This window comes from Typha angustifolia, chromosome 5, assembly GCF_048772165.1.
Source record: "Typha angustifolia cultivar Huaian chromosome 5, ASM4877216v1, whole genome shotgun sequence".
NCBI lineage: Eukaryota > Viridiplantae > Streptophyta > Magnoliopsida > Poales > Typhaceae > Typha > Typha angustifolia.
The window spans coordinates 572,122-597,543 of record NC_133243.1 but is presented as its reverse complement, the minus strand read 5'-3'; the positions used below and the strand labels follow the sequence as shown (position 1 = coordinate 597,543).

The 25,422-nt window shown below is 37.7% G+C and overlaps 2 protein-coding genes across 2 annotated transcripts; both read right to left on the bottom strand.

The window, feature by feature from the left end:
* Nucleotides 1-5,488: 5,488 nt before the first annotated feature.
* Nucleotides 5,489-12,644, bottom strand: LOC140760333 (zinc finger CCCH domain-containing protein 49-like). The gene is made up of 4 exons (XM_073097256.1): nt 12,485-12,644; nt 11,277-11,546; nt 8,280-8,503; nt 5,489-6,582 (listed from the first exon to the last, which is right to left on the bottom strand). Exons 1-4 carry the CDS (start codon nt 12,587-12,589, stop codon nt 5,751-5,753), a joined length of 1,431 nt encoding a protein of 476 aa, XP_072953357.1. The 5' UTR covers nt 12,590-12,644; the 3' UTR covers nt 5,489-5,750.
* A 1,355-nt stretch (nt 12,645-13,999) lies between these two features.
* Nucleotides 14,000-15,022, bottom strand: LOC140760384 (flavonol 3-sulfotransferase-like). Its single transcript, XM_073097318.1, has one exon. The coding sequence runs from the start codon at nt 15,020-15,022 to the stop codon at nt 14,000-14,002; it is 1,023 nt and encodes a 340-aa protein (XP_072953419.1).
* Between the last annotated feature and the right edge of the window lie 10,400 nt (nt 15,023-25,422).

Genomic DNA, 25,422 nt, shown 5'->3' with positions numbered 1-25,422 from the left:
ATTAATAGGAAAATTATATTTTACTCTATTGTGTTTGAGTCTAAATTCATTTTACTTTCTATATTTTCATTCAGTTTGACCAACTCATAGGTTGAATTTGACCTTATTCATTAAATACAAAGTTGTAGAGGATTGAATAGGTTTTTCAAACGCATCTTAATAATATTGATCGGATTTTATATAACAAAAATATGATAAATAAAAAGACATATTTTTACTATTTTGTCTTTTGAAATCTGATTGGTATAATTTTAGATGCATTTGTATGATTATCTAATTTTTGCAAATTTATTTTTAACAAGAATTTTCAAATTTGATCTCTAATTTGATCAAATATAATTAAAAAAGTAAAAATTACCATTTGAATATAACCACAAAGTGTTAAAGTAACACAAATAAAATTAAAGGGACAGAGCAAATTTAGGTTTAACCATAATGGGGTAAAATATAGTTCCCCTTACAAATTGATTATAGGTGGTGATCCAAAGCCCATATGAATTGGATTGATAATGTTGATAGTAATACTATCTACTTCCAAATTGCTATATTAATTAGGAGAAGGAGAAACTTTATTACTTGTTTACTTGGTGATAATGGCGTTCGTTTAGATAAAAGACAGGATATTATAAATTGTTGTATTAAACTTTATGCTAATATGTTTGTGGATAATGTGTATGATGATAATGTTAAAGTGCCATGTTTGCCTACTAGTGAGCTTACTTGCTATGTTGATCTCATTAAACAAATTTTTCTCGAGGACATCCGATCCACCTTTTAAGCTATGCCTTCCGATAAGGCCCTAGAGTCGAACGGTTTTCACGTGGAATTCTTTTGTTTTTATTAGTCTACAATTAGTAATTTGATTTACAACGCTTTTAATCAATTTTAGACCTAGGGAATTTTACCTCCCGAGTGGGACAACATGCATATTACTCTTATCCTAAAGGTTCTTAATCTGTTTATTATTGGAGATTTTAGACCAATATCTTTATATAATGTGGTTTATCTTTTATTAGCTTAAATTTTGGTTATCTGATAAAGGCTTTGCTTTCTAAGTTAGTGAATTCTAAGTAATCAGCCTTCGTGGCCGGTAGATCTATCATGGATAATACTATTCTGGTTCAAGAGATCGTTCACTCGATACAACAAGGAGATAGAAATAGCCCTTGTTTTATCATCAAAATTGACATGAAAAAAAAGCCTACGATAGGTTAAGTTGGAAAGTTGTTCTTGAGGTTTTGAAAGCCATGAATTTCCTAATAAATGGATTATGTGGATGAGTGTGTGTATTGAATCTCCATCATTTACTTTTATGGTTGACAAGGTCTGTTTTGCCATGGGTTATGTTACAGTTTGTGATTATGATAGAAATCGAGTCTAACCAACTCGACTCATGCCTGAGGTTATAACTTTGCCACTTCTTCATCCTCACTCTGATAACCAGTTACACCTAGAAGCCTTCTTCTCCCCCTTAACTTGATCAAGGTACTATCCCATCCACCATGCTATTTTTCACTTTCATAACTAAAACCCTAACCATATCAACAAATTTCCATCATTCACGTCCATCCTGTCATCCCTAACGTTTGGTCGATATTTTTACTATATCTTCTCATCTACAAATGTAATTAATAAGATTCTAGTAGCGTTGGATTTCTGACTCTCAAAGAAATAACATATCCGAATCTAGGTCATTTCAAGAGTTAGATCAATCCGTATTGCTTTTGAAAATTTCATGTTCAATTTTGCCCAAATCTACAATTTGGATCATAATCATCTTCCTTTCGAGGGTGATTGCAATAGGTTCACAGTGCTTATGGCATGAGGCAGGGGGACGCGCTCTCTCCATATTTGTTTTCTTCTTTGCTCATGAATTTTAACTGTCTTATTGAGTGGCAAAATGAATTGTGGTATGATTGATGAGTTTAATTTGAATAGAGATTAAAATCTGCCATCTTATGTATGCAGATGATATACTTATTATCACTAAGATTGATTCTTTTAATTGTAAAGCTCTAAATTAATTCTTATACCTCTCAATCGGGGTCCATTTGGCCTTGGGCAAACTCCTAGTGGAGTGTCTTAATATTTGTTAAGAGACTTACACCTTTTTCCTACTAGGTGTGTCTATACAGCCGACCAAGCCTATGATTTGTCACTTTGAGGTTTTAATCAGTCGGGTTAGAAAGAAGCTCGATGGGTGGCAACGTGTCACCCTTTCTCAAGCTAGGCGAGCTACCCTATTAGGTCTACCATCCATGTGTTACCGATGTATAGTCTTGGGTGCTTGGCTGTCCCATTGTCTTTTTTAGATAAGTTCGACAAGATAGCTAGAGCTTTTTATAGGGCAAAGATGAGAAGCTTTTCGGGTTGCATTAGATTAATTAGGATTTCTGTCGCCTTATTACTACTTATGGGGGTCTAGGTATTTGCAATCTACCTAATGCTTAGCCTGATTGGTAGTCAAACTATGAAGTTACTTAATAAGTCTGATAGATTGTGGGTCCAGCTTATGTAGTCCAAGTATGATAGGGTTAATGTATGGAAAGTCTTTAAAGAGTAAAGTTAAGAAGTTTGACATTTTTAAACATATATTTGAGTCTCTAGTTTCTTTAAGGCAAGGCTTTCTTAAGTCAATGAATAATGGTAGCACAACTATTATATTGCATGGCTCATGATTCTCTCCTACCATCTGGCTTGAGTTTGGGCTTAGTTTGGATTAGTCTTGTGTGACATTATCTGTGCTCTTCTCTTGCCTTAGTTCTCATCGGATGATTTGTGATTTGTGGGTTTGGTTCCCTAGTCTAATAAGTTGACCATAGCTTTTATTTCCTACTACCTACCTAAGGTAGATTAGATATGGTTAATGTTAGGGCTGGTTGGTTGTTGTTGTGAAAGTTGCCACTTGCTTCAAAAATAAAAATGTCCCTTTGGAAAGCCAACTTAAGTGGAGAACATGAATTTTCTTCTTTTTGGGTTGACTCTGTATCCAACACTTTGTATAGCTTTCTGCATAGGGATATAGAGGATATCCTCTTAGATGCCTAATGTACTTTTGCACCCTTTTTTTGAGGTAATACTATTGTCAATTAAAAAAAAAGAAGGCATTCAAGCGCCCTCTTTTAAGGTAATACTATTGCAATTATAAAAAAAGGCATTCAAACATTTTGATCATCAGAGCTTCCTTTATTAAAAGTGGAAGAATTTCTTCAAATGAGCTAGTTTGCACTACTTTTAGTCACATATATTTGTCCTCTAAATTCTTTCACAAACTTTTCATTAAGGTATCTTTCATCACAAAATACTTTAATTTTTTGCAAGATAAGTTCGAATTGTGCTATAAGCTTTCTAATTCATATTTGACTATCTTTATTCATGATCTATTTAAGATTTTTCTCCAATGTAATGTCAATTCTTATTGAAATACTCCTCGATATAATAAAGGTGTGTTTTATATAAAAATTCCTCAAATTAATTACCCTAAAACCTAATCTTAAGTATTTATATCTTTGACTTCGAAATACAAAAAATCGCATCATGAATATCTCTTAGTCCGTTTACACTCACGCAACTTTGAAACCTTACATCAGTAGTTTGAACGCCCTTTGAACATCCATCAAATGGTGAATACAACCATGTGTAGGTTCAAATGTCGGAATGATGGGAGCAACACGTCGTCACGAGGTATTCGAACAATTCACAATTTTGTTCTTACCAAATTGATACCCTTCAGACATTGATACAGCTAAGGTATTGAGTATTACAGTGTTGCCTTTTCGTTATATTGGTTTACCATTTTTTGACTAAAAATAATGCTTGTGGAATTTGTGACGAATATGCTCGTAGAATATAAAAATATTTTTATTAAGATAGAAATACGTTTTTTCTACCTTCTTTATTCCTTCTTTTTTTTTCTTATTCTTCCTCCTCCGCCGCAATTAAAACCTCTAATCTTTGATCAATCCTAACCCTTTCCTAAACCCAAACGTCAGCCTATGCTTTGAAGAGAATGGGTGAAAATGGGGAACAAAAACGATTGGTAGGAGGTAGCAGATGGCTAGTGCTTCTTCTTCTTCTTCTTATCTCTCTCCTTGCTTATAGAGAAAAGAGCTCAGCTTCTCCTTCTCTTTCTCTTTATCGTTAACGTTCCTCCTGTGCCTCAATATCAAACACTCACCCTCGACCGAGACCAGCGATGCCGGGATTCGACGGTGATGGGAGCGTCGGCTCCGCAAACTCGGTGATGTTGTCCTTGGTGGCCACCGGAGGGGGGGAGAACTGATGGGGTGACTGAGGTGTTCGCATCTTAATGCACAAAAACAATAAGAGATTAGCTCAAGGAGTACTAAAAAAGGTGATAATTGTAATTGGACTCCTACAAGTAATGAGAAGCTAAAAAAAATGAAGCCCATGTCTTGCTAAATGCGATAGGCGACCTTCGATCATGAAATGGAACTTCTTTCATAATTGATTCCGGGAGGTGGAAAGCTGAAAATCATAAGTCCCCATAAATCCGTATCTTCCCGCCAAGTTTCTGGGGCCTTTGAGAGACAAAGTGCCTCATTTTTCGATCTTCACTTCTTGCTTCCATAGGCCCCATACTAGTGGCATTTTTTATGTTGTTCCCATCCAAATTGCTTGGCTCAGCTAAGGTTTGTTATCATCTCTCCCCCATACTATATTAATAATGAGTGAAGGCTAAAATGGATATTCTACACTCTCTAACAGCAAATAGAAATATATAAATAATGCAACGAGAAGAGGGATAAAAGAGTAATTCGATATTTTTCGTTAAACACTATTCGCTTCGTTACGACCCCTTGTTAGTTTATAGCGTTTTAAATGTCAAAGGTGAGTGTAATATTATCCTATAATTCAATGGGTGTAACTGTAATTAAACTTTAACTATTAACATATTTCTTTCTTCTAAAAAAAATGTTTAGGGATTTTTACATTTCACGATTGAAAGCTTTCAAAATATTGTAATCACTACTATATTTTTCAAAATATAATAAGTTCCACCAAAATCATTATGTTCTTTTAAAATATTATTATGCTTGTTAAATCTAACTAATCATAATTAAAATTAAACATATGTTAAAAAGAAAAAATTTACCTTTCAATAATGATTTAAAAGTAATTAAAAATATATCCAATATTTTAGCCAATATCGTAATACAAGTCAAAAAAATATCTTCTATTTACCAAATATCATACCTAATATTTATACCATCATACCTTTTTATAAGCAAGCACCATAACAACTTAAACTGATTAAGCTTTTATGTAAGTTTAAAAAACAAGCATAACTAAACCAGCATGGAAGTTATAGAGCAAGAAAAGCTTTCGTGTCTATTTGGAGCTTAAAAGTGAACAAGCTGCACAGCCATTTCCCACCATTACCAGCATAACTGGAAATGCCTTTTGTTCTAACAGACCCATTAATTGACTTACATGGCAGCAAAATTTTGGTAGTTTGGCTTTACCATAATCCACAGCAAAAGGATCGAAAGACTAATCATACATGGTTCCTGGTCATTTCGATAGTAGATAAGCACTCAGAATGCTGACACAGTGAAATGCTACCAGGAATTCCAGACTGAATTGCATAGAAATTCCGGATACCAATCACATACAGAGAAGCAACAGACATTTTTATCCGACCACTAAAGTTTAATACAAACATAAAAGTGATAGAGGACTGATTCTCTGGACACAGATTAAATAGAAATAAGTGGTTCAGAGCTATTCTAGCTCTGAGATGGCAATCCAGATGGGCCAGAAGAGTGCTGCTGCTGTGCTGGAGTTCCCTGGGGTGGAGGAGGCGGTGGAGCCATCATAGCCTGATATGGTGGATACTGCCCTGGATAAGGCATCTGTGGTTGGGACATATAACCATAAGGTGGATAATATGGGGGATATTGGCCCTGAAAAGGTGGTGGTGGTGGTAGAGGGTACGTGTAACCTGAACTGCTTGGTCCTCGTGCTTGCCCATGCTGTTGGGGTTGCTTATCCGCAGCTCCTTTGTTATCACCTTCGCTGGAGTGTATCACAGCACCCATTCTCTGTGGATCCATTGACGGGTAGTAGGTCCTCTCTGCCGGCAGCGGTGCTGGAATGTTAAAGTAGTGCATTGCCTGCTGCTGTTGGTCGTCAGTTCCTGGTGGTTGAGGTTGCTCACTATTCTGCTGTTGTGATATAACAGCTCTAGGAAGCAGTCCTCCATGGGCTATTAGCCCTTGCCTTGCAGCCTCATCCTCCTCAGGTCTTGGGGCTTGCGGCTTCCCCCACATTAGTTTGAGGCGCATGCCTTTGATGACAAGCTTGTTCACAAGCTCCTCTGCGGCCTTTTCAGCGCCCTCTCTAGTAGTGTATGTCACAAATGCGCAAGCTCGTTGGAGCACCATCCTGATGGACTCAATCTCACCATGGGCATAGAATTGATCCTTCAGGTCCTGCTCGGTAACTCGGGCATCAAGGCCTCCCACATATAGGGTCCGTATGCTCTCATCATCTGGGGGTTCCAGAGATGGCATCTCACCTGCTTTACTCAGGAGCTTCAGAGCAACTGGGTCATTCACTCTGCAAAAGGAGATGTTATAATCATGAAGAAACTAATAGAGCAAACTGTCAAGAACAAGAAACTAAAAACACACATCAGAACCCATCCAATTTGACAGTGAGATAATTAAGAATGAAATAAGTATCAACTGTGTTATGTCATCCGTAAGTATTGTAGACTGACCTGGAGAGGCTATTATTAGGTTCCTAGGTTCATCAGTAGCGTCACTAGACCACGAGGCTTCTGAACCACGAAGTTCGATCATTTCCATGATCCTAATACAAGTTTAACTGAAGCACCTCCTTAACTTCTCCACAGAAAGAGATCCCATAAATAGTATTCAAGAAATCCTTCTTCAATAAGTGATGGTTCCAGAATAAACTACTCAATACCCAATAGGTTGATCAACCTTTCTAACCTACCAAAACACAGGAAGTTTTACATGGCGAATCTCGAACACGCCTATCTAATCAAATAATCTAGCATCCATCTTAGATCCGCTGATCAGATTAAGATTAATGCTGTGATTGGAACAGGACTGCACAAATTCTTTTCTTTAACCAGCACTAACCACATGTAATCTGAAGTCTGAACATAGTGAATAACAGCTTGAAATAAACCTACCTATCATCCATCATCTAATACTAAATAAACTCTTGATTGTGCTAACCCAATCACTTCTTTGAGATCATTACTACTTTTTAATTTTTATGTAACCGAAACTAGTGCTACAACCACTAAATACCATTGCATTCTTTAACAAGCATTAACCAATGCAGTCTGAACACAGTGAATAATAGCTTGAAATGAACCTACCTATTATCCATCATTTAATAGCGAATGAACTCTTGACTATGATACCCAAATCACTTCTTTGAGATCCTTACTACTCTTAAATATTAATTAATGTGACAGAAATTATTGCTACAACCAATAAACTGTAAACCAGTGAAAGTTCTTCACACAAATAAGTACAGAGAATACTCAATGAGCTTTATTATTAACCAATAAAAGCTCCATTTTCCTATGATACAATCAACTCTAAGGTTGGGTCCTAAAAGCTTCTGTTTAACAAACTGAAGTTTCATTTCTATTAGTGCTCTAAACCCAGATCCTTCTACCTAAGATTTTGGGAACAAATTTGGTAATCAAACGTTCAACTCATCAATTCTACTGTCATCAAGGTAGCATGTCACCGACTTGATACATTATCATTAGCATCCTCTCATGACATCATTAAATTAACTAAGTAAAGATAGAAAAGTGGAACCAGATAACTAGACCAAGTGAAAATTCACAGCCATACACAAACTGTATGATAACTCATTGAATTCAAGTTCAAACAGGTTTACAAAAGAGGCATATATCTTGTATGCATCTTTAAGGATGAAGAATTTCCATATGCATTTATGGGCAGAGCAAGTGACTTCAAGATTAAATCACAAGAGCAGGTACAACACGATTTACTCGAGTGGACAAAGATAGTTGTATCAAATTTAACAAGTTAATATACTAATATATATGGACATGATATGAAATGCCACAAGTAGAAAAATCCTAGTCAACACTGGCAAGCAATTAACAGTGCAACAGAACAGGCAGAACAGACAGACCAGGCATGCAAATAATCCTCAAGTTTAAGTATGGGACAAATAAAATTATAACCATTAAACCTGCAAATCCACATGACGATTTCATGAAAATCCCTGATACATACCCATAGTAACGGTCCTTTATGTTTTGCTGTGATAGTTCCCCTGTTTCAGGCATCTCATGCCTATATGGACATTCAGCACCGCGTGTGCATTCACCACGCACATAGAAACTGCAGACATGAGCTCGATTCCTTTTATAGTACGGTGTTGTCCTTTGAAGCTTCAAGATAGTATCATTTGGGCGCGCCTTCCCATATGAAGACTCATAATCTATGCCAGCCCTGGCCTGTCAAAAGATTATATTGCAACAAAAGCTTGTCAAAGGTTCACTACAAAATTTGTCAACGAAAGACATCACACTGATTTCTCATGCCAAAAAGAATAATATACACTAGTAGATACAAGAAACATATGCATATAACACTAAAAATGACAAATCTCAGAGCTGAAAATTTTGAACTACCATTAGGCTCAGCAGCCTAATTTATCTCAACCGGGTCAAGCACAAAGAAAAGCCATAAAGACTATCAAAGCTAGTTTCAGCCAATCCCAAGATAGATCAGTGACTGGTTTCGGGCAGGTATTGGCTAATAATCAATCTATATTGGGTCAGGATCGGCTGATCCAGCCAGATACGGGTCAGATCCAACCCGTATCCGGCCCGAAAACATTTTCTCCCTCTCTCTCTCTCTCAACTATCGTCTCCTAAGCATATCCCCGACAACATCCTCCAACGATGATCCAGCGACCTCGGGTGAGTTTTTGTTTTTTACCTTCTTTTTCGTTTTTCTCTCTTCTTCCCTCTATCTCTTTCACTATTATACTCTGTTGCAGTAACAATAAGAATGAGGGAGAGAAACGTGAGAGAGTGGAGAGAGAGAGAGAGAGAGAGAGAGAGAGAGAGAGAGGAAGAGAGGGAAAGAGAAAAGAGAGAATAGAGAAAAAAAGGTGTCAAACCAATAGAAAGAAGGAAAGGAAGGAAGAAAGAGAAAGCAAGAGAGGGTAAGAGAAAGGAGAGACTGAGAGAGAAGTTGAGAAGAAAAATTAAAAAGAAAAATTAGAAAATTTTCGACAATAAAGAATTTGAGAGAGTGAGGAAAAGAGAGAGAGAAATAGAGAGGGAAAAAGAGGGAGAGAGAAGAAACAAAATGAGAAAAAAATAAGGAGAAGAAACAGAGGAGAGTGAATGGGACGAAAAAGAAGAAACGATGGGTTTGAGAGTTGCCTGTCGTCATCCATTTGTCGCCTCTGCTTACTGTCGTTGCATGCTGCCGCCCCTGCTTAAGGCTCAGATCGAGAGAGGAAGTAAAGGGAGAGAGGAAGTAAAGGGAGAGAGGAGGGTTTAGGGCTCAGTTGCTCAAATGGGAAAGGGAGTAAAAGGAGATTGGGTTTTTTATTATTTTAAGTTGGTTTTCTTTTAAGAAAAAAATACTTGGTTGGGAAGTAGGCTAGATGGAGTCAGAAAGAGAGATTCTTATATTGAATGGGTCGTCAACACTTGAGGTGGGACGTGGGCTAGATTTAGGTTTTAGGGTTTAGTGGACTATTAAAAAATTATCTATACTAGTTTAATATACAGTATATATCATATATGATTATCTATTATTTTTTATATATTTAAAATACTAGACTGCTTCAACATCCACCTTAACGCCTACCTTCCGCCTAGGCGCTAGGCAATGGGGTGACTGACAGCCACTAGCGACTGCCTTTCAATACATTAATAGGAATTTATGAGAATCATCTTAGTATTCATCAAATTTTACTTTTGAGTAAGTTGATATATTTTTAAGTTTTAGACTTTATCTCTAAGTATTATTTTCTTATTTTCTTGTCATTTTTCCTAAGTTTTTAGAAATTTTACTACATTTTTTAATAATATTTAGAATTTTATGTAATTAAAAAATAATCTGATTTGATACGAGTTACCGATATGGTCGATATATATCATTTTTTCAAACGACTGATCCCAACATCGAGTTTTAGGAACTAAATAAAGACCATAAAATTATCTTACAAATCTGAATAAAAATAGGCCTAGAGGATAGTAATATAGCAATATTACTACTAGATCGCTAAGACCAACAAAGAGATTCAAAAAAAGATTAGTTTAGCTTAGTTGTTGTAGATCCACAAGACATACGTGATCAAAAGACAACTTGTATCCACATAAATGTAAACCTAAGCCATTGGTGGCTAATGTTGCCAAAGGCGGGCCCAAAAATGTGTTGCTAATTAGTTGTCATAAGCCATTTTATCTTAGATGTAATCAAATTAAAAAAACATGAAACTCTGTAACTAGTGATATCTCACAATCTTCATGTAACTAATCAAGTCAATCACAATTCATAACATCCCAAAAAAGAGTAACGTCATGCATGCATCCCTTCTTATCTATTTTCAGTTCCCTGTTCATCTCTTTAATGCATATAGGTAAAAGTCTGAAAATTTTGAATTGTAAAAAGGAATAAAAACTTGCATCAATTGCCAAGCAACATTGTTCAACAACTATCAGAAAAACATGTTCAACGGTTTTCAAAGCCAAGCAAAACCATCAAATACCCTACAACATCAAGAATGACAACCACAATAACAACAAAGCCTTTAGTCAAAACCATTTGGGACTGCAATTGTGGTATGAATTTTGAAGAGGATAGATTATGTGCAGTAGTAACTGCATATAGGGCTGCAGGAACCTAATTCCTAGTCCCAACTCCTAAGTGCAGGAGATTTCTGCGTTAGACTTAATTCAGTTAAGGATAAAGGAACCAAACTACAGGAAAGTCCTGCAATGCCTATCTTCTCCCTTCAGAAATCTATTCCAAACACACTAGCCCAAAGCAAAAAGGACATATTGATGATGATGCTAGCTAAATATTGATGATGAAGGCCAAGAATCCAAAAGCAAACAAAAGATTTGGACACGAAAATATTTATTACAGAATCAGGAACAATATATAGCAACTTCTTGCAGTAAACAGATGCAAAATAACATGACAGAAGTAGACATGGAAGAATTAGAAAAGCAAGAAAGGAACCATGAATGCACAGCAACATACCTTACGATCATGTTCCTCTGCAAAATACTCCCGGTTTACATCACTCCTTGGGATAGCATCAGTCGAGTTGATAGCTAAGGCAGTATCCCGAACCTGAACTGGTAAACCATATTCGAGATCCAAGAGGCAGACTTGGCATACATTCTTCAGTTTACAGCATGTCTGGCAGATCTCCGTCTTTTTATACCTAGCATCACGACCAGGCCTCCAGCGGAAGACTGTAAAAGGCCGGGAGCAGATCTTGCATTCCTTGTCGTAGTCTGCTTTTGTCTTTTAGCAATCAAACACAGAAATTCAAGAAAAGGTCAGCTGCAAGCCACATATAATGGTTGATACAATTGATTGCAGAGTACTGACAAGATCTTTAGTACCAAAATCCTAGAAGTTTCAAAAAGTAAATGAATAAAGAGAAAAGGAAAGACAAATGTGCAAACAGAATGCCAACCATGCCTAAAGATGCATAACTATTATACTATACAACTTAAAATCACTAAACAATCAATGTGCCTAGTGAGAAGAACATCAAGCATATAGGAGCCTCCAAACTCCAACAATATTTGACATTGTAAAAGGAAATCTAACAGACTATGTTCACATTTCATGTCATTCTAAAACAATCAAACATACTAACTAAGCTAGATGGACAACTCTAAGATAGTAAGATATCTATCCCTTCCTGTTTTCATACGTATCATATTACAAAAGATATGTGAATAACAATCACTATAAAATAAACACTATCAAGGGATTGTTAAAATGCCTCTAAATCATAGATAATTTTGTTTCTCAAAAATTTCAGGTCAAATATTCCGATTAATTAGTTCCATGAAGAACTTGTGTGATGTTCAGCTAATGGTATTCCTCAACACAGGTGCATACAAGTAGTTGTAACCTTACTATTAATAATAATCAAGCAGTATATTTGTGTGATAAAATGCCACCGAACGCTGAATTAGTCAAACAAAGTTGGATTTTTCTTAATTCAAAGAAAAAATAAAACTATAACCAGTTTATCCAGATCCAGATACCTATGTCACCAAACCAACCATTAGGGTTCCCCACCAAACTAAAATCATATCTCCCACAAAGCCAGACATATCACAAATAAGGAAGCGAAAACAAAGATTAGGGCTTGAGATCGAAATCGAAATCGGCGGGACACAGCGGGTGTTAGTTAAGACTTGCGTAAGAACAAGAGAAATTGATACCATGCGGACGTAGGGGTTGTCGCCGAGGCAGGACTCGCAGATGATGGGGAAGTCCGACCGCTCCCACCCATCGGCTTGGGCGTCGCGCAGCAGCCGATGCGCCATCGGGAGAGAGAATCGGAGACGGAGACGAAGATCTTTGTAACTTTATTATGCTTATAGCAATTGGGGAAGAGCAGAATAGGGTGCGGCCGTGCGGGTCCGTAATCGGATCGGATATCGTTGAAGACATAGTAAGGCTCGGATCCGCATCCATCCACTTTTGGCGGATCCGGGTCAGATACCATCCTACATTTCGCATCCGAAATATTTTTCATATATACCCCTTAAAACTCCTTATTTATTAATTAATCGAGGAGAATTTCTATATAACAGTGTCTTTTAATGAGATTATAGTTTACAATCTACATTTTATTATTTATAAATGTATAAAAAAATATTCTGTCATTAGAATAGTAGTTAAATTTAACCAAATCTCTGGTTTAAGTTAAAGTTAATTAAACTAAAAAATTATAAAAATACCTTGAACTAAGTCATACTAAAGACATTTTATTATTTTAAAAATAAAATATCTCTACTTAATAGAATATTCCGACGATTAGAATATTTTAACGATGTTAGTTTAAATCTAACTCAGAATATTCTTTTACATATATTCGCTAAATCGGAGGGTTTAATTTTTAAATAATAAAAATATAGGATGTAACTACAATTACGTTATAAAGTAGGGTGTTATATATAAAATTTTCATTAATCCTCACATAGATAAACTAACTTATATACCCTTCAATTTATCACCAACTAAAAGTTATTTTTAATAATTAATTGGTTGCTCTTGGGCTTATTCCGCATTCATATTTCCAGAGGCAAAGGATATCCGGAGCCATTCGAGTCGCACCAATAGCGCGAATCCCGAGGTCGATTCGACGGCCACGACATCCGATTAACGGAATAATAATCCACGGATTGGATTGGTGGAGGGGAAGAAGGGCATTATTCTTACTCTAAGCCCAAACCCCCGTATAAGTCTGTCTTATTACGGCCATGTGGTATTTTTGAACAATTGGGCTTTTTAATGGGCTTTTTAATGGGCTTTTCTATGGGCCTTTTATGCCAAATTACCATCCAAAGCTGTGCCTAATCTTTTATTTATTGAGTTGATAAAAAAAAAAAAATTTAAAACACACTGCCTTTTACTTTTATTATTATTTTTTTATATCATATCATATTTTGCCTAGAATACATCAAAAATACCTCAAAAATATTTTGCCAACAAGAAAAAAATGCCATCACAGTACTCTGAAGTTATCATAATACAGGGGGAAACAGGTCAAATATCCATTGGCATAGGAGTAAATTAAAATTAAAAATAATACAAAGTGGAGAAGAGAAGGGAGATGAGAGGATTTGGAAAAAGTACGTACAAGGTCTAAACCAATTCTGCCCATGAACAAAGACTCTCTCTCTCTTCTCAATCCGAATGCCAGTATGAATAACAATAGCTATTAAGAAGAGTTATTTTCTGAAGGTGAGACCAGAGCCATGTAGCTTCTTCTCCACTATGTCGTCCAACCTTCGAGCCATCTCCCGGCTCATGTGCTCCTTCCAGTCCCCAACCTTCCCCCTTCTAAAGAAAGCGGAATTGCGAAACGTATGACAACTACTCTTCCCATGCTTCCCCTCCTTGTTCACCGTAATACTCCTCATCTTCTCGAAGCTACAAAATCTCACAATCTCCTCCACCACCCCTTCCTTCTCCTCCTCTTCGGTAAACGCCATGTCCAGAAAATCCGCAAGATTCCTCACATTTGCTCCGGTGTTATCCATCATGTCCTCGTACTTCAAAAATAGAACTTTCTCCGGCCTCCTCAAACTCTCTTCCCAGTACTCAAGAACGTGATCCCACCACGGCCCATATACAACGATCCCCTCGGAGAAGAGCTCGAAAAATTCCTCAAAAGACGGCGTCTTGGTTGCGCTTGGCATCGTTTGACCCATGTAAAACATAGACACGACGGTATCCTTGGGGTCACGGCATAAGTAAACGATACGGCAACCGGAGTCGACGACCGACGGCGGAAGACTGGAGAGCGGGTTATGGGTTGCGAGGAGACGAGGAGACGGCATGGAAGCAAGGAGGTCGATAGGAAGCGTTCGGTCCTCGTATAAGGAGTGCAAGAAAGGGAAGAGGTCGTGCGGGCTAGCGTGGAGGAGCGGGTGGTGGTCATCGTCCAAGGCGAAGCGCGCGCGGTTTACGATACAGAAGATGATGGATTTGAGCCACGTGGTGCCGGACTTTGGATGGGTGGCGAGGATGACGTCGGAGGGTCGGGGTCGGAAGGTGGATTGGACTGCGATGGTGGTGGAGACGAGGTGAGAGGGGTAGAAGAAGTTTTGGTACTTGGAGAGAGCGAAGGAACCAATGAATTTGCGAGGGAGGGTTGAGGCGATGTCTTCGTACTCCTTGTAGGCTCTGAGTTCTTCGTCTCTGTCCTTTTGGGATTTGGGGGTTAGAGGAGGAGGAGTACATGGATCCATGCGGTTGGTTGCTATACAACGAAGGATTGAGCACTGATTAAATATAAGAGGCGACAATTACCAAACATTGGATCTGAGGCATGCATGGTAAAAAGTTATTTGAAACTTGAATGGGATCTGAGGGAGATCTGGAATTTAATTTTGTAAATTAATTATCCAACCTTCGGTGAGAAATAAATTGATAATTGTTTTAAAATTGTTCAACTTTCTGTTATTTTATTTTATATTCGTAAAAAGGTGACACTTTTTTTACAGGCATACTATTATTAGTTATAATAATTATTTAAATTCATCAAATATGAATTAGTCATGAAATAGAATTCGCCGGTAAAGGCATCAAATTATTGCCGACTCATAATGCACCAATTATTGAGGACCCACTAAATTATGACCGATTAATAGTATTCACGTCAGGATACATGAATATGGAACAGCGCTTCAGATGTCCTCTCCTCTCTAGTACTGTGACATCAATCTCTTCAAGACTTCAACTACTCCTCCAAGCTCTGATTCAGGCTAAGCTGCTCAATCCTGAATACAAATTTGGATACTAATATTAGACGGACAGTAAAATATAAAATCATATTCTAAATAAATAAGTACGAATAATTTTAAATAAAAAATCGGATGTTAAACGTATGTTGATCGAATTTTAAATGAATTATGATCTTTTATTTAGAAACAATTAACATAAAAATATTAAGAGTTTCACAAAAAATAATTTTATTGTATGTCAAATACATATAAAATTAGAAAAATTAATCTCTAAAAATAATATATAGCACATCATTAGTAATAATATCAATATCATATTCACTATTTAAATAAGAAAACCAAAAACTGTAAAATCATTTAGAAATATGCGGGTAAATGGATATTCGATATCCTCCAAATCCAAAAATTATACCCGTATCCGAATCCGTATTTGGGATTTTTTTTAAAAAAAATTCTATCCATATCCGAATCAGATAGGAAGTTTTTATTCGAATCCAATCTGAATCGGGTCGGATAGCGAGTCAGCTCGAAGTTAATTCGACCCATTTCCAACCCTACCTAGCTCTCATTAGGTAAAGACTAAAGAGTGATCACTGATATTTGCAAATTAGGCTGAGATCAGTAAATTGACGATTACAATGTTCAGACACATATAGAAAGTATCTGGAGCTCGTGCAAGAATGTTTATGAGATGGTACTAATAATAGAGATGTTTTGGAAGCATTAGATCAATTTAGACCCTAACAAATTCCAAAAAGACTATCTTATCCTAAAAAAAAAAAGTCACGCATCACTTATGTAATTTTTACGTATCACCTATGCAAAATGTATGTTATAATTTTCAACAATATGCATATCGAGATTTCAATAAAAAAAGGCCACGCATGACCTAGATAATTTATAGGCATCGTTGATACAATATGTACATTCTAATTTTTTTTTAAATGTCACGTATCACTTATGAATTTATACGCATCGCATATGCAAAATTTATACTCATATTTTTAACAATACGCGTATCGAGATTTTTTTTAGTAAAAGGTCACATATGATTTATGTAATTCATACGCATCGTCTATACAAAAGGTATGTTCCAATTTCTAAAAAAGTTTTACGCATCACATATGTAATATATACGCATCGCCTATGCAAAATGTACGTTGCAATTTTCAATAATGTGTGCATCGATATTTTAAAAAAAAAAACGTCACGTATCACCTATATAATTTATACTCATCGTTTATGTAAAATGTATGCTTTAATTTTTAACAATGTGAGCATCGAGATTAAACGGTTGGGTTGAGTAAGAAAAAAGGTAAATTAGTCTAAATTAATAGAAAAAGGCTAAATTTGTAATTCCATAATAGGGGGCATATTTATGCCAATTAAAAAACTGAAGGGCCTTTTACTGCAAATTGCCCCAGAAAGACTAAAATGCAATTGGGGAATAGCCGCTTTATTATGCTTATAGCAATTGGGGAATAGCCGAATAGGGTGCGGGTGATAATTGAATCAGATTTCATTGAAGACACAGTAAGGCTCGGATCCACATCCATCGACTTTTGCTGGATTTGGACTTGGATCCGATCGTTCAATTTGCATCTAAGATATTTTACATGTATACCCCTTAAAACTCCTTATTTACTTGTATCCACCTCTTTGTATAAATGCTCTTCAAAACCAATTGTTTTTACATAGACACCCTCTCGATATTTGTAAACAGAGTGTAAGCATTTGAACGGCACGTTCGAACACACCCCGACAAAATGATTTATTTTTAAAAAAAGTTCCTTCCAATACAACTTTGTCTAGCCCGAGTTGTATCAATCCACCACATTTCCATCACCTTGACCTCAAGGTGAAAAATATGAAAAGGGTTCCATAATGTCATCCTCAGACTCCCACATCATTCTCATCAGAATGTCGTCTGAGCCACTCCACTAATATCTCCATCTCTGGTCTCCTCTTTCGGCGTCATCTTCATCTCGCCAACATGTGTACCGGCTCAAATACATGTATCTCTTCAACTGGATCAAGTATATCCTTGCCCACCGCCTGATCCGCCCTTACGCTCTCCCGTTGTAACGATACATGAAACACGAGATGAACCCGAGATCCCTCCGGTAACTCCAACATGTATGCTACCGTTCTGATACGATCTCTCCTTGGGCTAAGGTTCGATCTCTTCCAATTCTCAGATCTGGACTAGATCTGGCACGGAACTTTGTAAATAGATCTCAAAAGATGTCACCGTCAGATCAATGTGACATTTGGATATGTTGTAGCCCCGAAAAAGAGCTTTCCAACAAATCTAGTTTCAGGCGAATCGGACGTAGGGATCTCGAGATATTGTCCGATTAGTGGTTGAACATCAGGATGGTCTGTTTATGATCCGTGGATGGAGACACGAGATCCTAGGTAATGGTGGTCGGTGGAGTACCGGCGTTAATGGGGTGTAACCGGTGAAGTGGTGGTGGAAGGGTTTTGGTTGATGGAAAGGTTAGGGCAAGTGTTGGATAGATTAGAAGAATAGGGAGGAGAGGGTCGCCCCTAAGGGTCTAGGGTGATTGGCTGGTCGAGGGAGGTTAGAAGCGGCGTCGCTGGGGATTGAAAGAACGGGAGAGAAGAAAACGAAGGAGGCAAGGCAAAACTCAATTCTTCAATAATCAATAATGACCTATGGTTGCCATCCACATCCTTTTAGAGGCTAACCAACAACTCAAAATTAACCCTAAACAATACAATTTCGCCGACCATGTTCGAACGCGCACGACCGAGTTCGAACGCACCGAGTTCGCTCTTCTCTGGAATTGCGAACACGATGCAGGCAATCGAATGCGCGATCGAACGCGCTTGTTTCCCACTTCTCTATATTTGCGAACGCAATGCAGGCGTTCATAGTGCGTTCAAACGCACAATGCACACTCTTCACCCACGTTCACAACCACGTTCAAACTCACTCCACCCGCGTTCGAACGCAACTTAAAGAAAACTTATTTTCATGGAAAACACTGAAACAAGAAACAAAGACACTCCTAAAGTGAATCCATGCTCGAGATGATATCGGTGAAGTCTGAATCGTATCACGTTCCCACTAGCTCCAATACACGAAACGGCTCAAAATACTGATGCACTAACTTGGGGTTGTGTACCGACCGTAGAGTAACTTGCCAACATGGCTAAACTCGCACGAAAACAAGGTCCCCGACCACGAACTCTAACTCCCGATGTCGACGGTCATATGCTTGTTTCATATTGTTCTAGGCCGCTATCATGTGCTCTCGTAGCCTCCGTAGCAACTACATCGCAATTTGCCAGCTCTAACTCTGTCTCTATAGTTTGGCTGGTTTGGCGTGATAAAGCGTCCGCTGCCTTGTTCTCCGCTCCCTTCTTGTACTACAGCCCATACCCAATAGCTTGGTGACCCACCTCAGCTGCGCAAACATGTGGATCTGCTGCCCTATAAAATAAGGTAAGCCCCGCTGATCTATCCGGATTACAAATTGCCTCCCAATCAAATATGATCTCCACCTCATCATTGCATGTAAAATAGTGAGCATCTCTCGCTTATAGGTAGACACCCGCTAAGATCTCTATGTCAAGGCTTTGCTAAGATAACCAATAGGCCTCCCGAATTGCATTAGTACATCCCCTATGCCCGCTTTCGACGTATCACACTCGATCATGAACTACTTTGTGAAATCAAGTACTGCCAACACCGGTACAATCGCCATTGTTAGCTTCAGCTCCTCGAATGCCTTTGCCGCTACATTAGTCCAATCAAAGTCATCCTTTTTCAGCAAGGCCATCAGTGGTGCTTGATCTTCTCATAGTTTGCCACAAATCTGTGGTAGTAGCTTGTCAAGCTAAGGAAACTAAGCAACTCTCGTATTGTCCTCAGTCTCGTTCAGCCGAGCATGCATGCCACCTTGCTCGAGTCGACTGTGACTCCTTCTGTTAGGTTTTTTATTTATTGGCAATTTTGTACAAAATATTCTAAGTGTATTCTTTCATGTATTTGAGCTTTACACAAGTCTAGAATATCACTGGTGTGAAGCATTGCAAGATCATTGGAGAAAAGTCTCGCGTTCTCACCGCGTTCACAAACGCGTTCGAACGCGAAATCTGCGTTCACACAGACAGAGAGCCGCGTTCACAAGCGCGTTCGAACGCGGGCACTGCGTTCACACAGACAGAGAGCCGCGTTCACAAGCGCGTTCGAACGCGGACACTGCGTTCACACAGACAGAGAGCCGCGTTCACAAACGCGTTCGAACGCGGGCACTGCGTTCACACAGACAAAGAGCCACGTTCACAAACGCGTTCGAACGCGGGTACTGCGTTCACACAGACCGAGAGCAGCGTTCACAAACGCGTTCGAACGCAACCTGAAGAATTCAAGCTGTCGCGTTCGAACGCACTTGGGCCCGTTCGAACGCACTTCAGATTAAGTTAGGCCGTTCGAACGCACTCGGGCCGCGTTCGAACGCACATATGAAGTTTGCAATTTATTGGATTTTCGTGAGTACGAATATGACTTGGATTTGCCCTAACCTAGTGTTGCCCTCTATCTTGGAGATCATATATAAGGATAGTGTTGCCCTAACCTAGTGTGGTTGAAGAAGATTATTCAAGGAGACTTTTTGGAGGCTACATCGGTTCTTCAACAAACAAGGCCCTTCGCATCTACAAATCTTAATCTTTCGTCTTAAGGGCTATCTAGATGAAAGATCAATCTCGAGGGCTACTAAGATTGGACTTCAATCACAAGAAGCAGTGAATCGTGGGTTCTAGCGATCAAGACTGAGAGGAACAAAGTCGTTTGGATCGACGGGTTGTTTTGTGAGTCAGTCTTGTAACTGCTACTATCATAGTAATTGGTTTTGATCCGAGTTTGGATCCGTGGTTTTTTCCCGTTTGGGTTTTCCACGTTAAAATCTTGGCGTTCATCTCTACTTTCGTTTTTTAATATTTCTTTCGACTTTTACTTAAGCGAACGAGAAATATCATTGCCTAGAGGTTAGATACATACGTGTGTCTAGGGGTTTTTCAATTGGTATCAGAGCGGGTTCTCTCACTCTTTGAGAGAGATCAAATAGGCATGGATTTTCATAGAGATGGGCCCTCATCTATTAGACCTCCTATTCTAGATGGATCAAATTATGGATATTGGAAAGCTAGGATGAGAGCTTATTTGAAGTCTATAGATGAGAGAGTTTGGATGGCCATTATGAACGGTTGGAGTCCACCAATGTACATGGTGAATGATGAGTTAGTTGAGAAACCGATTGAGTCATGGGACAAAACATATTATGAAAAAGTTGGCTGGAATAGCAAAGCAATAAATGCAATTTTTAGTTGTGTTTCCTCGGAAGAATTTAGAAGAATATCTACTTGTGAAATAGCAAAACAAGCCTAGATGATCTTAGAAACAACTCATGAAGGTACTATGGCTGTAAAACTTTCGAAACTTCAGAGGTTGACTACTAATTTTGAAACCCTACGTATGGAGGAGAATGAAACATTTGATGAGTTCTATGCAAAGTTAAGTGATATAGTCAACTCCAGTTTCAACCTAGGAGAGAAAATTCCTGAAAATAGAATTGTCCGTAAGATCCTTAGGTCTCTTCCAGAAAGGTTTCAGGCGAAAGTTACAGCTATTGAGGAAAGTAAGGACATTGACTCTATGAAAGTTGAACAATTGGTAGGAAATCTACAAACATTTGAGTCCAGTCTTTCAAAACCGAGGAAGTCCAAAGGGATAGCTCTATCCACTGTTGAACAAAATTTAGAGGAGTCTGAAGATGAAGGTGATATAGATGTTGAGATGTTGGCTATGTTTGTCAAAAAGTTTAATAAATTCTTTCGGAAGCCAAACAAGTTGAATATTGAAAAGTTTGAAAAAAACAAAACTTTTGTGAAAAAGAAGAATACTGTGACTTCGAATACAGGTGGTAGCAACAACAATGTCAAACAGAAAAATAAGAATTCTGAAAATAAAGTTCAATGTTTTGAATGTTCAGGTTTTGGACACATCGCACAAGAATGCCCTAATCGTCTTAAGAGAAAGGGCAAAGCTATGAAAGTTACTTGGGATGATTCAGATGAATCTAATGATGATTCTGATAAAGACGAAGAAAACTTTGTAGCCTTTGCCTCTTCTCTGCTTAATACTGACTCTGTTGATGATACTGATAGTATAGATGATCTTGATATGCTACTGGCTGAGGAAGATGAATCTGAAATTCAAAAGGCATATAATGACTTGTACCTGGAGTCGTTTAAACTCAAGAAAAACAATCTTAGACTACTTCAACGACTCAAGGAAATTGAACCAGAAAGAATTCAATTTGAAGAGAAGTATAAATTGGAGCTTGAACGTGTCAAAAACCTTTCTGAACAACTTGACAATGCGAAAAATAAAATGAAGGTTGATGAAATTGAACTAGAGCGATTGCATAAGGAAGTTACTTTTCTAAAAGGGAAGAACAAACTGGACGAGATTCAAAAAGCTCAGATCTCTGGAAAAGACAGGTATGGTGTTGGATATACTGGTAATTCAAATAATAATAAAACTGTTTTTGTTTCTGCAGGTAAACAAAAGGAAGAATACCTGAAGCCATCAATCGTATTTTCAAAGCAATCCTGGATGAATCCTTCAAAATTGAAGTTGAATCTACAAACTGGTGAATCTTTGACGGCACCAAAGGTAAACTTTAGTCACACTCCTCGACAAAAGGTGGGTAGAAAAGGGTTTGTTCCGACATGCTATCATTGCGGCATTCTAGGGCATATTCGACCTCATTGTAAATTTTTGCAAAAACCTAGAACTGCTTTCATTTATGGGATGAAAACAAAAACCATATGGGTCAAGAAAAGTGATTTGAAATGTTATGTTGTGCATACAGCCTTGAAAGCTTTAAATTCTGATTTATGGTATTTAGACAGTGGCTGTTCAAGACATATGTCGGGTGACAAGTCGTTATTTTCTAATCTTGAAAAACATGAAGGGGGAGTTGTGACATTCGGAGATGGTAATTCATCAAAGGTAATAGGTAAAGGAAAGGTAAGTACTCTAGGGATTCCTAGTCTCGAAAATGTTCTTTATGTTAAGGGCTTGAAAACAAATCTACTAAGCATCAGTCAATTTTGTGATGAAGATTATGAGGTAAAATTCTCCAAAAATGATTGTACTGTTCTAGATCATGATGGTAATGTTATATGTTATGGATCTAGAACATCTGATAATTGCTATGTCGTTGGAACTTCACATAAACTGAAATGTAACAGTGCGTCTTTCGACATTGCAGATCTTTGGCATCAACGTCTTGGACATGTGAATCACAAGGAATTATTTACTCTGTCCAAACATAAAGTGGTAAGAGGAATACCTAAGATAAAAGAAATGTCAAAAAGAGTGTGCGGTTCATGTTAAATTGGTAAACAAATTCGTATCTCACACAATAAGGTAAATACAGCTACCACTGACCGTGTGCTACAATTAGTTCACATGGACTTGATGGGACCAACAAAAACTGAAAGTCTTGGAGGTAAACGCTATATATTCTTAATGGTCGATGATTACTCCAGATATACCTGGGTTGCCTTTCTACGTGAGAAGTCTGAAACCTTTGAAGTTTTTAAATCACTATGCTTAAAATTGCAGAATGAAAAATCTACAACCCTAGTTAGGATTCGTTCTGATCATGGTAGAGAATTTGAAAATGAAAATTTTTCTATATTTTGCGATTCTCTTGGTATTCAACATGAGTTTTCAGCTCCTATAACTCCACAACAGAACGGGATTGTTGAAAGAAAAAATCGAGTTGTGCAGAAAATGGCTAGGGTTATGCTTCACGCTAAAAAGGTTACTCAAAGGTTTTGGGCAGAGGCGGTCAATACAGCGGTACATGTGATAAATCGTGTTTATCTAAGACCAGGTACAAATATGACTGCTTATGAAATCTGGAAAGGTAAGAAACCTAGTGTTAAGTATTTTCGAGTTTTTGGTAGTAAATGTTATATCTTGCGTGATCGAGAATATTTGACTAAATTTGACACTAGAAGTAGCGAAGGCATCTTCTTGGAGTACTCGAATAATAGTAGAGCCTACAGAGTATTTAAACTTGAAACTTCTACTGTTATGGAATCTGCTAATGTTATGATAGATGAATCCTCGACTGACTTAACTAAAGCTACTTCTATTTCTGTTTCTGCAGATACATATTATGAAGAAATAGGAAAGGAGCTTGATCTGGAAATGGAGAATCAGGACGAGGACAAAGTTGAAATGAACAAAAATGACTGCAACGTACCGGAACCATTTGCTAGAGTGAAATCAAATCATCCACTGTCACAAGTGATCGGAGACGTGAATGGACCAATTAAGACAAGACGACAAATCCAAAGTGAGGTATCATTTACTTGTTATACATCTTCTTTTGAACCTAAAAATGTGAAGGAAGCATTGTTAGACGATTCTTGGGTAAATGCTATGCATGAGGAATTAGAGCAATTTTCTAGGAATGATGTTTGGTATTTAGTTCCTAGACCTAAGAATGTGAACGTTATTGGAACAAAATGGATCTACAAAAATAAAAGTGATGAACATGGCAATATAGTTCGAAATAAAGCCAGACTAGTAGCACAGGGATACACTCAGGTTGAGAGTATAGATTTTGATGAGATATTTGCTCCTATTGCTAGATTAGAGTCTATTCGTATACTGCTTGCCATTGCTTGTCATTTAAAATTTAAATTGTTTCAAATGGATGTTAAAAGTGCTTTCTTAAATGGTATCCTGAATGAAGATGTTTATGTGGAACAACCTAAGGGTTTCGAAGATCAAAAATTTCCTTCTCATGTTTTTAAATTGAAAACGGCTCTTTACGGGCTAAAACAAGCTCCAAGAGCTTGGTATGAGAAGTTGACCACCTTTTTAGTGGATGCGGGGTTCACTCGAGGGGGAGTGGACAAGACATTATTCATCAGACGTGAAAACAAGAGTTTAGTTGTGGCACAAATATATGTGGATGACATTGTCTTCGGGACGACGAGTCAATTATTAGCTAAGGAGTTTGCTGATCTCATGCACAGTCATTTTGAGATGAGTATGATGGGTGAGTTGAAGTTCTTTTTAGGGCTTCAAATTACTCAATTGGAGAGAGGGATTTTTATCGCTCAAACCAAGTATGCTAAGGATCTTGTGACTAAATTTGGTTTAGAAAATGCAAAACATGCTAGAACTCCTATGAGTACAACTACCAAACTAGGTAAGGACATGTCAGGAAAAAGTGTTGATCAGACAGTGTATAGGAGCATGATCGGTAGCCTTTTGTACTTAACGGCTAGTAGACCTGACATTGCATTTAGTGTCGGTGTGTGTGCTAGGTTTCAGTCTGAACCCAAGGAGTCACATTTGTTTGCTGTGAAACGTATCATAAAATATGTCAGTGGCACAGTTGATTTAGGTATCTGGTTTACTTATGACTCGGGTGCTATCATATCGGCATACACGGATTCTGATTGGGCAGGTTCATGTGATGATAGAAAAAGTACTTCAGGTGGATGTTTTTATGTTGGAAACAATCTGGTTGCTTGGCACAGTAAGAAACAAAACTCGATATCTTTATCTACTGCAGAGGCTGAGTACATTGCAGCAGGAAGTTGTTGTTCTCAGTTACTATGGATGAAACAGATTGTCAAGGATTATGGCATTGAACAAGATACTATGGTGCTTTATTGTGACAACATGAGTGCTATTAATATATCGAAAAGTCATGTTCAACACTCGCGTACAAAACATATTAATATCTGACATCATTTTATACGCGAGTTAGTTGAAGACAAAACAATAGCACTAGAACATGTTGAGACGGAGAAATAGTTGGGTGACTTGTTTACAA

What these genes read in the sequence shown, in the direction of transcription:
- LOC140760384 (XM_073097318.1), bottom strand. Translation starts at nt 15,022, where the DNA reads ATGGATCCATGTACTCCTCCTCCTCTAACCCCCAAATCCCAAAAGGAC.
- LOC140760333 (XM_073097256.1), bottom strand. Translation starts at nt 12,589, where the DNA reads ATGGCGCATCGGCTGCTGCGCGACGCCCAAGCCGATGGGTGGGAGCGG. An exon ending in ACAACCCCTACGTCCGCATG is followed by an intron (nt 11,547 to 12,484) that starts GTATCAATTTCT and finishes GATTGCTAAAAG; the next exon opens with ACAAAAGCAGACTACGACAA. An exon ending in ATAAAGGACCGTTACTATGG is followed by an intron (nt 6,583 to 8,279) that starts GTATGTATCAGG and finishes CTCCTTTTGCAG; the next exon opens with AGTGAATGACCCAGTTGCTC.